Source organism: Rhincodon typus, chromosome 5 (assembly GCF_021869965.1).
Source record: "Rhincodon typus isolate 14 chromosome 5, sRhiTyp1.1, whole genome shotgun sequence".
Classification (NCBI taxonomy): domain Eukaryota; kingdom Metazoa; phylum Chordata; class Chondrichthyes; order Orectolobiformes; family Rhincodontidae; genus Rhincodon; species Rhincodon typus.
The window spans coordinates 103,649,468-103,666,701 of NC_063336.1; the positions used below are offsets into that span (position 1 = coordinate 103,649,468).

Genomic DNA, 17,234 nt, shown 5'->3' on the forward strand with positions numbered 1-17,234 from the left:
TTTTTTGGTTCTTATTGCGTGGACGGGGTGTGAGGGATGAGTTGCGGGAGATGTGGGAGATACGGTTGAGGGCATTCTCGACCACTGAGGGGGGGAAGTTACGGTCCTTGAAAAACGAGGACAACTGAGATGTACGAGAGTGGAATGCCTCATCCTGGGAGGAGATGCGGCGGAGGCGAAGGAATTGGGAATAGGGGATAGGATTTTTGCAGGAAGGTGGGTGGGAGGAGGAGTATTCTGGGTAGCTGTGGGAGTCAGTGGGCTTGAAATGAATATCGGTTTCTAGGTGGTTGCCACATATGGAGACGGAGAGGTCCAGGAAGGGGAGAGAGGTGTTAGAGATGGTCCAGGTAAACTTAAGGTTGGGGTGGAAGGTGTTAGTGAAGTGGATGAACTGTTCGAGCTCCCCTTCATATGCTGTCTTGATACATCTCCATAACAGCTAAGATAAGCACTTTAAACTTCTGAGCTCATCGTAGCTTCCATAGGTTCTTACCTATTATACCAAAATATTCCTGTGGAACCATCTCAAAAATATTGAGATTTGACATGAATTGGACAAGTCAATCTATGTTTTCTGAACTTTGCATCTTTGTTGAAAATTAATAGTTAGGAGAAATTCTTATAAACATTTTTCCTGCCCTTCCCCAAAACCTCAGTTTTTTTTAAAATTAAAGTTCAAGACAGCTTGTTATGCACTTATGCTTGTGACAAAATAATCTGGGTCTTGATTTGAAATTTCAGGTACTACTTGCCCCTGAAAATTTTTCTGACAAAAAAATCATCCAACATCCATCTGTTTTAAGCAAACCTCAACAGAAAATTTGGGTTCAAGTTTCCACTCAAATGGCAGCTGTTGACTGTTAAATTGTGGAGAGGATATATTCATGAAAACTGACCTTATGGGAACAGTACTACTACTGTGTTCAGACAGCTGGCTGCTGGCCTGTTGTTGACCAGTGACAGCTGGTCCGGTCAGCCACACCTTAGAAAAAATGAGTTGAAGTGACATTCTTAGCTCATGTGTAAGTGTGTTAAAATGGGATGAATACTTTGCATTGTGGCTATAATAGCTTGTGCAGTTCTTTAGAGACTGCTTTTACAGTTAATGGCTTTGTAATTGGAGATGATTCTGAAAACATTCAAACATTCCATCTGCTAATCAGTCCTTTGTATATAAGAAGACAAACCAAAGTTCAGTAATGAGCAACTATTCTTTCTTTAGCATTGGACTTAACATTCATGTTAATGAGCTTGCTGTATGTTTTATTTCCCCCATGCTTTATTCAGTGATCAAAGCACATGTATCTGTTTGTTCCTTACAGAGCAGAATTTTCAAAAAAATTACCTGTCTAAACATTATAAAACAAAGTGCATATTTCTGTATTAGCTTAATACCATTTTTGGTAAGAAGTGTTATACATTTATCAGCACCAAACAACAGTAAAATTCAATTTGCCATTTCCATTAATACTGTTTGTTTGATCACTGTTTGTTCCTTCCAGTGGATATTCCCTGAACATAGTGACAGTCTTCCATATCATTAGATCATGGTTTGTGCCATTAATCATAGATCATAGAATCCCTACAGTGTGGAAACAGGCCCTTTGGCCTGACAAGTCCAGACCAACCCTCAGAGCATCCCACCCAGACCCATCCCCCTATCCTTTCCTTGTAACCCACCTAACCTACACATCCCTGAACACTATGGGTAATTTAGCATGGCCAATCCACCTAACCTGTACATCTTTGGACTATAGGAGGAAACCGGAGCACCTGACAGAAACCCACACAGATGGGGTGGGTGGAAATGTGTGGAGTTTGCACAGTCGCCTAAGGGTGGAATCGAACCCAGGTCCCTAGCGCTGTGAGGCAGCAGTGCTAACTACTGAACCACTGTGCTGCCCAACTCCGTTAAGCATAATCCTAGTGTGGCTTCTTTCTGCAAAATAATAGTGGACTGAGAAGGCCACAATATACTGGGGCCTCTTCTTGATCAGCTGAACATTGTGTTTAAAAGAAATGAGAAGATAAACAAGCCTCCAGAGCTCATGGCTATTAGTTACTATTTCACAGTTGTCTGTTTTATCTCCTGCTCGCAGGTGTCCTCGTATTAGAAGTATGGATGTTCGGGAGTTGGGACGTCATGTTGTACTTATGTCTGAGGTTTTGAAGTTACTGTACGAAGTACGCATCACTATTTAGTAATTTTACACATGAGTATTAAGTGGATAATGTGTTAAATCACTTCACTGCAAGTCTTGTATAGACCTGACATTGCTGTTTTTGCTTGTATATGGATAGAGTTGCCAGAGGAATTGGTAGAGTTAGAGCATTTAATAGAAATTTGAACAGGTACATGAATAGGGAAGGTTAGAGGGATATGGGTCAAATGCAGACAAATGGGACTAGTTTAGTTTGAAAAACCTGATTGGCATGGCCAAGTGGACCGAAGGGCCTGACTCTGTATTGTATGATTCCAGGACTCTAGAAAAAAATCTGTTGTTTCTATTTTAATATAACTTTGTTAACCTTAATTACTACTTCTAGGGCTTTGACAGTCTTAATCCCTAGATCCTTTTTGTAACTTGTGGTTATAATAATCTATTCATTTACAGCATGTGAATGAGTATTGCTCATCAGTTAGAAGAGAAAGTGGTAGTGAGCTACTGTTTTGAACTGCTACAGTTCTAGTGGTGCGTGTATTCTGATATTGTTGAATAGGAAGTGGCTATGATTTTGGTCCAGCGTCCTTGAAGAGCAATCTGTTTACAAGTCAAAATGGTATGTGACTGGTTGGTGATCCCATGAGCCTGCCTTTAAAGTCTATGGGTTTGATAATTCTGTTGAAGAAGACTTTGCAAGTTGCTGTAGTACATCTTGTAAGTGACACACTGCAGCCACATTGTTTTAGTGGTGGAGGATAAGATGCTGATCAAGCGAACTGAATGTTGAGAGTTTTGACTGTTAGAGTTACCTCATCCATGCAAATGGAAAGTACTTAGTCACTTTGACATGTTTTGTAGATGGTGGAAAGGCTTTGGTGAATCAGGAGACGAGTCAATTCCTGCAGAATAATCAATTATTAGCCAGCCCTAGTAACCATAGTAGTTATTCATGACCATTCAAAATATTGAAAGTGAGGCTGAGGGGGAGTCACAGGAACGAGAATTAAGTGATAACTATGTCATTGAAGTCAAGGGAAGGCATTTAGGCTCTTGAGAATGGTCATTTCCAGGCACAATTGTAGCTCGAATTGTACTTGGGATAGTTTTACAAGTTTATGGAAACAGCCAGAAAATGGGTTATTTTTAGATCGGTATTGAAAACAAAAAATGCTGGAGGTCACAACGGGTCAGGCAGTATCTATGGGGAGAGAGAGAGCAAGCTAATGTTTAGATGACTTTTGAGAGCAGAAGTGAAGTTTGTGGGCCTTCACTTGTCTTTATATTTCTACCATTTAGCAGGACGTATGCTGATTTATTGCATTTTCTAATCCTTTTCAGTTTTATGTTGACCCTTATCTCTTCAGTTGTCCATGGCTGTTTTTTTCTCCTGTGAAATGGAGCTCAGGGAATAAACTGATTTTGTGTAGTGTTATATGTTCCTTTAAATATCCTCCAATGTTTTCAGTTGCTTTGCCTATGAGTCCATTTTCCCAGTTTACTGTGGACCATCTGTCTCGTCTCATGAAAGTCGGCCTTGCCTAAATGTAAAATTCTAGCTGGTTCATGCTTGTTACATTGAACTCAGTCACATTATGATCACTATTTAGAGTCATTGTCACACAGATGTACAGCGCAGAAACAGATTCTTCGCTCCAACTTGCCTATGCTGATCAGATCCTAGATAAATCCAGCCCCATTTGCCAGCATTTGGCCCATATCCCTCTAAACCCTTCCTATTCATTTACCCATCCAGATGCCTTTTAAATATTATAATTGTACCAGCCTTCCCCACTTCCTGTGACAGCTCATTACATATACGCACCATCCTCTGCATGAAAAGGTTGCCCCTGAGGTCCGTTTTAAATCTTTCCCCTCTCACCCCTCCCTCTCTAAACCAATGTCCTCTAGTTTTGGACTCCCACCCCAGGAAAAAGACCTTTTCTATTTACCCTATCCATGCCCGTCATGATTTTATTAAACCTCTATAAGGTCACCCCTTAGCCTCCAAAGCTCCAAGGAAAATAACCCCAACCTATTCAGCCTCTCCCTATAGCTCAAACCTTTTGACCCTGTCAACATTCTTGTAAATCTTTTCTGAACCCTTTCAAGTTTCACAAAATCCTTTCTATAGCAGGGAGACCAGAATTGCACAAGGTATTCCAAAGATGGCCAAACGAATGTCCCAACTCGGATATTTAATGCACTGACCAATAAAGGCAAGCATACCAAAGGCTGCCTTCACTATCCTGTATATGTGAGACTCCACTTTCAAGGAACTAGGAACCTCCACTTCAAGGTCATTGTTCAGCAGCGCTCCCCAGGACCTTACCATTGAGTGCATAAGTTCTGCCCTGATTTGCCTTTCCATATGCAACACCTCGCATTTATTTAAATTAAACTCCATCTGTCACTCCTCGGACCATTGGCCAATCTGATCAAGATCCCATTGTACTCGGAGGTAACCTTCTTAGCTGTTCACTACACCACCAATTTTGGTGTCACCTGCAAACTTACTAACCATACCTCCTGCGTTCACATCCAGATCATTTATATGCATAAGAAAAAGCAGTGGACTCAGCACCAATCCTTGTGGCACACTGCTGGCCACAGGCCTCCAGCCTGAAAAGCAACCTTCCACCACTACCCATCTTCTACCTTTGAGCAAGTTCTGTATTCCCTGTAATCTAACCTTGCTAACCGCTTTTTCTTATTCATTTGTGGGATGTGGGCGTCGCTGGCTGGCCAGCATTTCTTGCCCATCCCTGGTTGCCCTTGAGAACATGGTGGTGAGCTGTCTTTTTGAACCGCTGCAGTCCTCCTGCTGTGGGTTGACCCACCATGCTATTAGGGAGGGAATTCCAGGATTTTGACCCAGCGACAGTGAAGGAATGGCAATATGTTTCCAAGTCAGGATGGTGAGTGACTTGGAAGATGACTTGGAGGTGGTGGTGTTCCCATATATCTACTGCCCTTGTCCTTCTAAATGGAAGAGGTTGTGGGTTTGGAAGGTGCTGTCTGAGGATCTTTGGTGAATTTCTGCAGTGCATCTTGTAAATAGTACACATTGCTGCTACTGATCGTTGGTGGTGGAGGGAGTGAATGCTTGTAGGTGTAGTGCCAATCAAGCAGACTGCTCTGTCCTGGATGGTGTCAAGCTTCTGCAGTGTTGTTGGGGATGCACTCATCCAGGCAAGTGGGGAGTATTCCATCACACTCCTGACTTGTGCCTTGTAGATGGTGGACAGTCTTTGAGGAGTCAGGAGGTGAGTTAGTCGCCGCAGTATTCCAGCTTCTGGCCTGCTCTTGTAGCCACTCTGTTAATGTGGTGAGTCCAGTTGAGTTTCTGGTCAATGGTAACCCACAGGATGTTGATAGTGGGGGATTCAGTGATGGTAACACCATTGAATGTCAAGGGACGGTGGATAGATTGTTTCTTATTGGTGATGGTCATAGCCTGGCATTTGTGTGGCACGAATGTCACTTGCCACTTGTCAGCCCAAGCCTGGATATTATCCAGATCTTGTAGCATGTGAACATGGGACTGCTTCAGTATCTGGGGAGCCACGAATGGTGCTGAACATTGTGCAATCATCAGCGAACATCCCCACTTCTGACCTTATGATGGAGGGAAGGTCATTGAAGCAGCTGAAGATGGTTGGGCCTAGGACACTACCCTGAGGAACTCCTGCAGAGAAGTCCTGGAGCTGAGATGATTGACCTCCCACAACCACGACCATCTTCCTATGTGTCAGGTATGACTCCAACCACCGGAGCGTTTGTTCCCTGATACCTATTGATTCCAGTTTGCCAGGGCTCTTTGATGCCACACGCGATCGAATGCAGCCTTGATATCAAGGGCTGTCACTGTCCCCTCACCTCTGGAATTTCAGCTCTTTTGTCCATGTTTGAACCAAGGCTGTAATAAGATCAGGAGCTGAGTGGCCCTGGCAGAACCCAAACTGGGCGTCACTGAGCAGGTTATTTCTGAGCAGGTGCTGCTTGATAGCACTGTTGATGACACCTTCCATCACTTTGCTGACGATCGAGAGGAGACTGATGGGGCGGTAATTGGCTAGGTTGGATTTGTCTTGCCTTTTGCCTACAGGGCATACTTGGGCAATTTTCCATATTGTCGGGTAGATACCAGTGTTGTAACTGTACTGGAACAGCTTGGCTAGGGGAGCGGCAAGTTCTGGAGCACATGTCTTCAGTACTATTGCCGTAATGTTGTCAGGGCCGGTCTGCAACAAAGAACTTTGTTGAATGCCTTACTGAAGTCCATGTAGATCATATCTACCACTTTTCCCTCAATCCTCTTCATTACTTCTTCAAAAAAAAACTCAATCAAGTTAATGAGATACTATTTCTCGCGCACAAAGCCACATTGACTATCCCTAATCAGTCCTTGTCTTTCCAAATACATGTAAATCCTGTCCCCCAGGATTCCTTTCAACAAGTTGCCCACCGCCGATGTCAGGCTCACTGGTGTATGATTCCCTTACCACCTTCCTTAGATGGTGGCACCATGTTAGCCAACCCCCAATTCTTCCGGCACCTCACCTGTGGCTACCTATGATACAAATATCTCAGTAAGATGCCCGGCAATCACTTCCCTAGCTTCCCACAGAGTTCTAAGGTACAACTGATGAGGTCCCCTTTATCCACCTTTCATGCGTTTTGAGACGCTCAACACCACCTCCTCTGTAATATGGACATTAAGATGGCGCTATTTATTTCTCCACATTCTATACCTTCTAAATCCTTCTCCACAGTAAACACTGATGCAAAATACTCATTCAGTATCTTCCCTATCTCCTGCAGTTCCACACATGGGTGGCCTTGTTGATCTTTAAGTGGCCCTTTGCTTTCCCTAGTTACCCTTTTGACCTTAACGCATTTGTATAATCCCTTTGGATTCTCCATAACCCTACTTGCCAAAGCTATTTCGTGTCCCCTTTTTGCTCTGCTGATTTCTCTCTTTAAGTATACTCCTACTGCCTTTATGCCCTTCTAGGGATTCACTTGATCTCTGCTATCTATACTTGACATACATTACCTCCTTTTTCTTGACCAAAACCTCATTTTTTCTAGTCATACAGCATTCCCAAAATCTACCAGCCTTGCCCTTCACCCTAACAGGAATATACCGTCCCTGGATTCTCGTTATCTCATTTTTGGAGGCTTCCCATTTTCCAGCCATGCTTTTACCTGCAAACATCTACCTCCAATCAACTTTTGAAAGTTCTTGCCTAATACTGTCAAAATTGGCCTTCCTCCAGTTTAGAACTTCAGCTTTTAGATCCAGTCGACCCTTTTCCATCACTGTTTTAAAACTCGTAGAATTGTGATCACTGGCCCCAAAGTGCTCCCCCACTGACAGCTCAGTCACCCGCCCTGCCTTATTTCCCAACAGTAGTCAAAGTTTTGCACCTTCTCTGGTAGGTGCATCCAGATACTGAATCGGAAATTTTTCTTGTGCATGCTTAACAAATTCCTCTCCATCCAAGCCCTTAACACTATGGCAGTCCTAGACCATGTTTAGAAAGTTAAAATGCCTTACCATAACCACCATACTATCCCTACAGATAACTGAGATTTCCTTACAAATTTGTTTCTCAATTTCCCGCTGACTTTTAGGGGGTCGGGGGTGTGGTGGTGGTATATAGTACAATCCTAATGTGATGATCATTCCTTTCTTATTTCTCAGTTCCAGCCAAATAACTTCCCTAGACGTATTCCCAGGAATATTCTCCCCAAGTACAGCAGTAATGTTATCCTTAATCAAAAATGCCACTCCCCCTGCTCTCTTGCCCCCTCCTCTATCCTTCCTACAGCGTGTATATCCTGGAACATTAAGCCTGCCAGTCCTGTCCATCCTTGAGCCGTGTCTCTGTAATTGCTATGATATCCCAGTCCTATGTTCCCAACTGTACGGAGTTCATCTGCCTTACCCACAATGTCTCTTGCTTTGAAATAATGCAGTTTAATTTATCAGTCCTACCTCGTTTTCTGCTTTGATCCTGTCTGCCCAGACTGTTGACTTGCTCCTTTTCCCAACTGTACCAGTCTCAGACTGATCTCTTTCCTCACTATCTCCCTAGGTCCCTCCCAGCAACCCTGTGCCTCTGAATAGAGTCTCCTATGACAATCAATCACTTCACATCTGATGTACCCTTGTTGCATTAAAGCAATCTCAGTACCAGAAATCTAGCGTCCATGCTACATTCCCCTGAGAGTCCATCAGTCCCTACGTTTTCCAAAACAGTACACTTGTTTGGGACGGGGATGGCCACGGGAGACTCCTGCACAACCAGCCTCCCTCTCCTACCTTTCCTGGCAGTAATCCATCCACCTGACTGTGTATATGTGGGTTTTTCTCCCTCCCAACAGCTGCCATTCATTCCCCGCTCCCCCCCGCCCCCCCAAACCGTCTGTGAATAACTCGTTGGCTCTAACTGCCACTGCAACCAATCCATGTGATCCAATAGGATTTGCAACCAAACACTTCCTGCAGACAATCGTCAGAAACATGGAAACATTCTCTAATCTCCCACATCCAACAGGTAGAGCCATCACTGCACCTTAATTATCTGCAGACCCAGAAAATAGCACAGTCTTACTTCTCTAAAAATCACTGCTCCAGGCTAACTTAGTATCTAGGTTTTATTTTTATCATTTAATCAAGAGACAGATCTCAATAAAAACATAATCAAAAAAGAACCCACTGTATTCAGTATTGTAGCTTTACAAAATAAACAGTAACGTTACTCTTCAAAAAGTGACTTTGCTGCTCCCCTGCTGTGAGCTCTCCCACACAGGTTTCTCCAAGGTCTGCTGTGAATTTGGCTGTTTGTTAATTTCTCTTAGACAGACTCCGATGTCCAGAGATACTTGAAGTCCAACAGCAGAATAGTCAGCTGTGCAGATTCACTGCTGGGTCAGACAGCAATGTTAGCTTCTTTTTCCCTTTGAATCACTTCCCATGTGGTTACTGCCACTGCCTTTGTCTGTCTTCCTTTTTTAAAGTGCCATTGTTTTGATATTTTTTGATAAATATTTAAGCACAATTAGGTTCCTCATTATTGAAGTAATTAAATCCGCCTCATTATTCATTATTAAATCCATTATTGTTTGCCTCCTTATTGCACCCAGGACATATTACTGTAGGACACCATCCTGGGCATACTCCAGAGATTTACTACCTTTCTGACAGGCGCTTATCTGCCTCTCCCAATCCCCCATTAATACTACACTTGGTTTTGCTATACTTGCCTGATTTCTGCAATTATAAAATCTAGCACTTCAGAACTACTGCCAGGGAGTCTGTACACAACGCCTATTACAGTTTTAGATCTTTTACTGTTCCTCAATTCCACCCATACTGTTTCCATTGAATGTTTCCCCCCTCTTTTTTTATCCTTCCTCTCCATTGAAGTAATTGTGTCTCTCATCAGTAAGGCTACTCCACCTCCTCTACCATTTTCCCTGTCCATCATTGTAAACCTTAGAACCTAGTATGTTTAGTTCCAAATCCTGACCATCCTGCAACCATGTCTCATTAATGGCTGTCATATAATAATCTCCTGAATGTGCCTGAAGCTCAATTTATTCCTTATGCTACGTGCATTCATATATAGAATGCTTATTTGGGCCATACACTGTAACCTGCCTCTCAGGACTAATGCTTTATTCATATGTTATTGTTTTTCTTCCAGTTTAATTGATGCGCTGCTTACGGTTTTGTCATGACCTGCTGTACCTGAAGTAGAATTCCTGAACGTTTCTATACTCTGTCATGTAACTTGACTTTGAAACTGTATTGACTTAGCCTTGAGCCTGCTCCCGTGTTTACTAGTTTAAAGTCCTTGTGACCACCCTATTTAGCCTTTCCTCTCGGATATTGGTACTAGGCATGTTCCACAAAATGGGACCCCTCTTTCCCACACCTTTAGCCACACATTTACTTGCCAGGTAAATTTCTAGTCTCTGCTAGTTTTCACTTAGCTCAGGCAATAATCCAAAGATCATGACCCTCAAGGTGCTGTTCTTGAATTTTGTTCCTAATTTATGATATTTCTCAAATAGGATCTCTTGCATGGACCACAACAACTGGATCCTCTGTCTCCCACTTTAATATCCTTTCACGCCAGTTGGAAATGTCCCTTATCTTGCCTGGCAGGCAACACATCTTGTGGGATTTTCTCCTGCTTACAGAGGATGCTATCTATTACCCCTAATGATAGAATCCCCTTTTTTTTTCGTTTTGTTCCTCACAATTAAATGGCCTTCTATACCACAGTGCAGTGGTCAGTTTGCCCATCCTCCCTAAAGTCCTTTTGCTCATTCACACAGAGAACAAGTACTTCATACCTGTTGGACAAGGTCAAGAGTTAAATTCAGGATCCCTCTACTTGCCTCACTTGTAGTCACAGCCTCCTATCCCTGAACACTGGCCATATTCAAAGTACTTAACCTACAGGATGTCACCGCCACCTGAAACACAGCATTCAGGTTACTTTCTCCCTCCCTGACGTGTTGGAAATTCAGACTCCAGCTCACCAATCAACCAACATTTGCTACAATGTTATCACAATGACCCACAGTGGGGTCTACCATCTCCCACATCACACAGTACAACACATCATCTGGCCCAGCATTTCTGAATAATTTAATTAATATTTTTAAGATTTCCTGTTAGCCTTTAGTTTTTAACTTGTGAAATATTTCTCCAATCTGCCTTTTAATTTGAAAGCAACTTGGAAACCGTTTTGAAATCAGCAATTATTTACCAACCAATGAATTTACAGCATATCCTGTGATTTCACATTTTTGAAATGTTTCTGATCCCCGAGTCTCCTCCCCAACTGGTTTTCCTTCTCCTTATGTCGCAAATTCCCTAAGAGCTTACTCTGATGTTAAAGAGCAGAAGTGCTCACCAATGCGAGTAAAGGAGGGACTGATCACCATCTCCTTGTTTCACCAGACTTCCTATTCCATCAAACTCCAGTTGCACTCTAATGCAACAAAGCAGCACTGAAGAAGCTTTCTTTTCATAGTCCCTAAATCAAGGGCTTCTGAAACTGCATTAAACAGGTTGGCAATTTAGCTAGCTTCAGCTAAGTATCCGTAAATATCTGTTTTAAAACTGCAACTAAACTGCACCCAATCAAAAGAGCAACTTTTAATGGCTATGGTCGGACCACTGGCGGGGTGATTGTTTGGTTTGGTGGGATGGGGTTTTGGAGGCTTCTGTCTGGGGTAGGGGGTGCAGTGTTGCATCCTGATGAATTATGCTGGTGGTTGGAGGTGTTTCCACCAGACAGGACGATTGTAGAGTGGGTCTGGTTGGGTTCTGGATGTCAGGGGTCTGCAGAGTTGTAGTCAGACCCTTCCAAATTTTTCCAGAGAGTCATTGATGCAGAAGAATTGCAGATAGAAAATTTCAGTTTCCTGGGCGTTTTACACAGAGTCAGCTGTGTCTAGGATTCCGCATGGTCCTGATTGCAACTTCAGTCTACACTACTGTCGTGAGTCTGGACATTGGAATATCTGGCTCTATCTCTATAAAGGTTGTATGAAACATAGTTAAGCCCTTACCAGGTCATCTGTGGAATGTATGCGTTTAGATTTAAAAGTATGAATTGTGAACACTGGGCATCTGAAAAGAAACGGAAAATACTAGACATTTAACAGGTTGTGAATGAGTTTCTGAAAGAAGTGAATATTTAATGTTTTAGATGTAACCCATCATTGTATTCTAAAAGTTAGCGCTCTCTGGAGCTTCTTAGAATCTGACAAGTTACAAACCCAAGGGTCAAAATGTCCCATCTAAAAAGTTATGGCCTTGAAATCCCACCATGGGACACTACTACTATTGTGTTTGCTTGAATTTTCTGTCCAGCTATTTAGTTGTTTACTTATTTCAAATTAATGGAAGTCTGAAACAAAAGTACTAGATCCTAGAAAAACACAGGAAGATATTCAAGGTGAAGTTTCTGTATATGTGGAATTTCAGCTTAGTATTAAGCATTTTGTGCTGTGAGCGGTTTCAAGGCCAGATTGATTTTGAAACCCTTAATTAGGGATTATTTTGTATGTTTATACCACTATTTGAAAAGGGTAGGCATCTACTTGTGTAGAAAGCACTTGATTAAATATGAGTAAAGGTGTAGTGTTTCAATTGATTGTCTGTTGGAAATATTACTTCTGCATTAGCTTCTGCCCGGAGGTTGCTTGAGAAGAATCTGCATCAAGAAAAATCCTCAGTAAATCTGGTTTTGGAGAATGTGAGATAACTGGATTAGGACATATGGGTACAATACATTTATCATTTTGAAGCAGTTAGATTTAAAATCTATTATAAATTCCATTGTGTGCATTTATGGTGTAAGCGGTAATTACTGTACAACCTTCTGCTGCAGACCCTGCCCAGGAAAAAGTGTAGTTAAAAAGAGGCAAGTTTTCATAGAATATAGAAGTCAGAATTTATAATGAAAAAGGTAAGGAGAACGTACAAACATAGAACAATAACAGAAATTGCAGGAAAAGCTCAGCAGGTCTGGCAGCGTCTGTGAAGAGAAATCAGAGTTAACGTTTCAGGGCTGGTGACCCTTCCTCAGAACTGAGGAAACAATTTCTGTTTTTGTTTCTGTTTTACAGCGTCCGCAATTCTTTCGGTTTTTGTACAAACGTTGAAAATTGAAGGAATTCCGACAGATGTAAGGTTTTATAGATTCATAATTTAGCTACACCCTCAATGCCAAAAATTAAAGCACGTTGTGCAAAAATTAGATTTTAATTGAGCTGTCATTCATTTAGACATTGTTCGTGGTGGTTTAATGCTGGAAAAACATTTTATTGCCATATTACATACATTTTCAATTTAGTATTACTGTACATGGGGATCTGTCATATTGTATTTTGTCAGATGGATCATTTAAAATAATGCAGAAAGATGTGATTTTGTTTTTTTTGCTTCATGTCTGTTCCACTAATGTAATGTATTACTTTTATAAGGACAATTAGATTTTTTTTATTGTTGAGCTGCTCAGTTTCAATAAAAATAGATTGCGTAACTGTTGCATTTATACAGACGAGTGGAAATTACTACTTTATTAATACAGTTCTTTCTGTGCAGGTCATGTGGAAAATGAAGAACAGTACACACAAGCACTAGAGAAGTTTGGTGGCAATTGTGTATGCCGTGATGATCCTGATTTAGGCACAGCTTTTCTGAAGTTTGCTGTCTTCACTAAAGAATTAACTGCACTTTTCAAAAATCAGGTGAGGCTGTAAACTTAAATCCTCATGTTTCTAAATTCTTGACAGACTTGCTATTGTAATTGTGCATATTGTGGACTTGTATATCTTTGCTTTCCCAGTGCATTGAATTTGTTCCAAGTTCCCAAGGCAATCAAATTTTGTGATACGTTCTAGAAGTGACCCACAAATTAATCATTGGGTAATGGATCTATTATGCAGTCATCTCCCTGATTGCACCCCCCCAGAAAGATCCCCTTCATTTAAAGATTTTCAAGCCACATGGAGCAGCTTGCTGTAAATGCTTTTGTCTGAAAATAAATAATGTATTATAGAGTATATGAGATAACTGCTCTGCCTTCGACAAAATGAAACTGATGTATGTCTTCCTTTCAAAGTGCCTAGTCAACTTCAGCACCAAATCAGACTTGAGTACTTCTTCAGTGTGACATCAAATAGTGATTTGTGTTTGAAAATTCCTGTTTATATCTCTTCATATTCCAACTGGCACCAGCTGAACTAACTATTCCATGAAGAAACAATTTTATATCACAATCTTTGTTAACCAGTGTGTGGAACTAAATCTTCTAGTAGCAGTTTCAGAAAGATCTAGAACCAATTTTCTTGCATTGAAAATTGCATCCATCAATGAGCAAATTTATGACTAAATGCCAAGTGATGGAGAACGTCAGGTTTTTTAAGTGCTGGAAGACACTGTCCAAGTAGATTCATAACAAATGACTTGGAGGCCAATGGCACCATTCATGTGTTTAGAGGCAGCACTCAGACCAGAAATTATTAGCAGCTCTCCACACATGCATCATTAAATTCCTGGAATTGCATCAACATTTATTTACTCCGCTTTGATACCTTTCCAATGTAAACTACAAACTTGTACACAAGTTGGATATTGTTAATGTGGAATACTGAATTATTTCTAATTGTACAATGAGGTGCAAATGAATGGATTGCATATTTTTAAGGAATGAATGTCTGGTTGCCTCTTTGCCTCCGTGCTGGACAGGAAACTGTCAAAGCATCGGAACAGTCAGATATCCAATTTCAGTTGTGTAACATGGTTTGAAGACTTCTCTGTTAGCAAGAACCAAAAGGCCTCTGCTAGAACAGTGAGGGGATGTCAGGCGCTTAGTTGTCTGCATATTTTTAACTTGCTTCTGAGTATCTTAGTAGACACTATGGCTTCACAAACTGTGGGCTGCAATCATCAATTGGGGTTGCCAGCTGAAATCTTGGATTGCATACCCCAAGACAGCATGGCCTAACTTCCCAATTGTGGAGGTCTGAATCCTGTCCTGAAAAACCAGATGAAAGGTTAGTTGTTTAATAATTTGGAATAAACAGCTTTCTCATTACCCCCTACCCACAAACAAGTGAACGAACACACAAATATTTTCAAATTACAAGCGTAATTTCCATAATGCAGATTGTTGAACTGTGACAGAAGTTCTCTTTTCTGAAAGAAAATATCTCAAACCACTGTCTTTTGATAGTAGAAACTTTTTTCCCCTAAAGTATGTATGAGGCTCACATGAGATTCAGCTCATTATGTTGGTGTACAATTTTTCCATTCGTCCCATATTGATTCCTTAAGATACCACTTCCAAATGGAGTTAATAGTTATTATAGATTCATAGAATCATAGAGTTGTACAGCACGGAAACAGACCCTTCGATCCAAATCATCTGTGCCAACCAGATATTCTAAATTTTAAAAGCTCTAGTTAAACAGAGACAAACTTCGCATTATTGCTGTGCAAATCTTTTCTAGAAAATTGCATTTCCTCTTAAAATTTGAACTTTAGTTAATTTGTTCAAAATGGTTTTTGGCTACGTTTTGTACCATCTGAGATTTTACTCAGATTTTCCATAATCGCTGTATACAAGAAGCTGACAACTGGTTAAATTGCAGTATTTAACATCAGCTTTTTGTTATCATATAGATTCAAAATATGAACAATATCATCACTTTTCCTCTGGACAGCCTACTGAAAGGAGATCTGAAAGGAGTTAAAGGGGTAAGAATATAGTGACTTTATTTTGTAGCTCTCTTTACAAAGGAAACAAAAATCCTTAAATGTTTCTGTTCTGAAGATTTGTGAATACTGTTAGATAAAAATTTTTTTCTATAAACCAGTCTCTTATAGCAAAGATCCAGGGGAACTATAAATCAAAAGACCAGTTAGAATATTCATTTTGTTTTCTACATTTTTATTTTTCCACAAAATCTGCAGCATGTCAAAAATCTCAAATCAATAAAAGTTTGCCTCCCAGCTGCTTGAATTACCATATTACCTGATTTGGATAGGATTCCATAGTATTGTACACCATAGAATCTCAGTTGCATTCCTGTTTAAGTTCTGCATGAACCTCCTCCATCTAATTTCATCTCTCCTTAATAGCATATTATAGAAATGGGGTGGAATCTTGCGTTCCTGGAGATGGAGGTTAGAGGCAAAAAGAACACCTAATTGAACAATGAAGTTCCATACCCAAATCCCACTGTTTTCTCTGCTTTACCGTTCTGCCATGAATTGAGGCCCTTAAGCACCCAATTAAGGTGAGGCATGGGGCATGATTTAAAACATGGTGCCTGATAGAGGGACTGGAAATGGGGCAGAGGTTTCTCTGTTGAGAGGCATTCCCACTTCCACTTTCTTTCTGTTTCTCTCTCTTGTGACCAGAAACCTGAGGAACTCCCTCCATATCTCGCATCCCTTGCTTCTGGATCCTCTGCAATCCTGTGTATTCTTCTAGCACTAGCTATGGCTGCCTTTTCTGATTGGCCAGTAGCACTCGCTGTGTGGAACTTATACCCCCAGAGTCTTGATTAGAGGTGAAGGGCTGCTAGTGGCTTTTATCAAAGCCTAATTGATATTAGATTCAACAAGATCTCCCTTGAAGACAGCTGGCATGTGCCCTCGCTCACAGAGACACACAATCCCTTTAAACAGTTGGGTAACAAAATCTGTTGTTTTTTGAACTTAAAAGTAGTTGAACTAGCAACATGTGGAGGTGCTGATGTTGGACCGGGGTGGACAAGGTCAGAAATCACACAACACCAGGTTATAGTCCTACAGGTTTATTTGAAAACACATGCTTTTGGAGCCTCACTCCTCCTCCAGGTATTGGTGAGAGGGGTGGCATCAGACGCAGAAATTATAAGTAAAAGATCAAAGGGTTACACAACCGATTAGGATGTATTAAACAGACCTAAGATACTGTTAAATTTTTAATCAGTTAATTGATTAATATGTATATGTAAATCCCTGAATTTATTTCAAGTCATCACTCTGAGAGAACTAAAGTAATTATCAGTGTAAAGAAGAGGTGACATTTTAGATCAGACAATGCATTTTAGGTGTGAGGCCTTGTTTAGAAACAGTGTTTTGGTTTGGAGTTGGTCGCACACAGAGACACGCACTCTCTCTGTCTCCCCCTTTGTCCCCCAAACACGTGTGCACATACTTTCTCTCTCTGTCCCAACTCGCTCGCCCACACGCACACGCACACGTACTGTCTCCCCCCCGCCCCCACAAGTCTCTGTCTGACTCTCTCACTCTGACTCTCTCTCACTCTGACTCTCTCTCCCTCCCTGACTCACTAACTCACCCTCTCCCTCCCTGACTCACTCACTCACCCTCTCCCTCCCTCCCTGACTCACTTACAGTTCCTCTCGCCCTCGCTCTCTCGCCCTCGCTCTCGCGCCCTTGCCCTCTCTCTCTCGCGCCCTTGCCCTCTCTCTCTCGCGCCCTTGCCCTCTCTCTCTCGCGCCCTTGCCCTCTCTCTC

The 17,234-nt window shown here is 41.5% G+C and overlaps 1 protein-coding gene across 1 annotated transcript in view; it reads left to right on the top strand.

Annotated features, from left to right (window-relative positions):
• The window catches only part of asap2a (ArfGAP with SH3 domain, ankyrin repeat and PH domain 2a), a 131,702-nt gene that overhangs the window by 24,189 nt on the left and 90,279 nt on the right, over positions 1–17,234 (top strand). The window contains exons 2-3 of the mRNA XM_048597109.1: positions 13,306–13,451; positions 15,388–15,462. Coding sequence (XP_048453066.1) covers positions 13,306–13,451; positions 15,388–15,462 — 221 coding nt within the window. The remainder of the gene's footprint in view (positions 1–13,305; positions 13,452–15,387; positions 15,463–17,234) is intronic.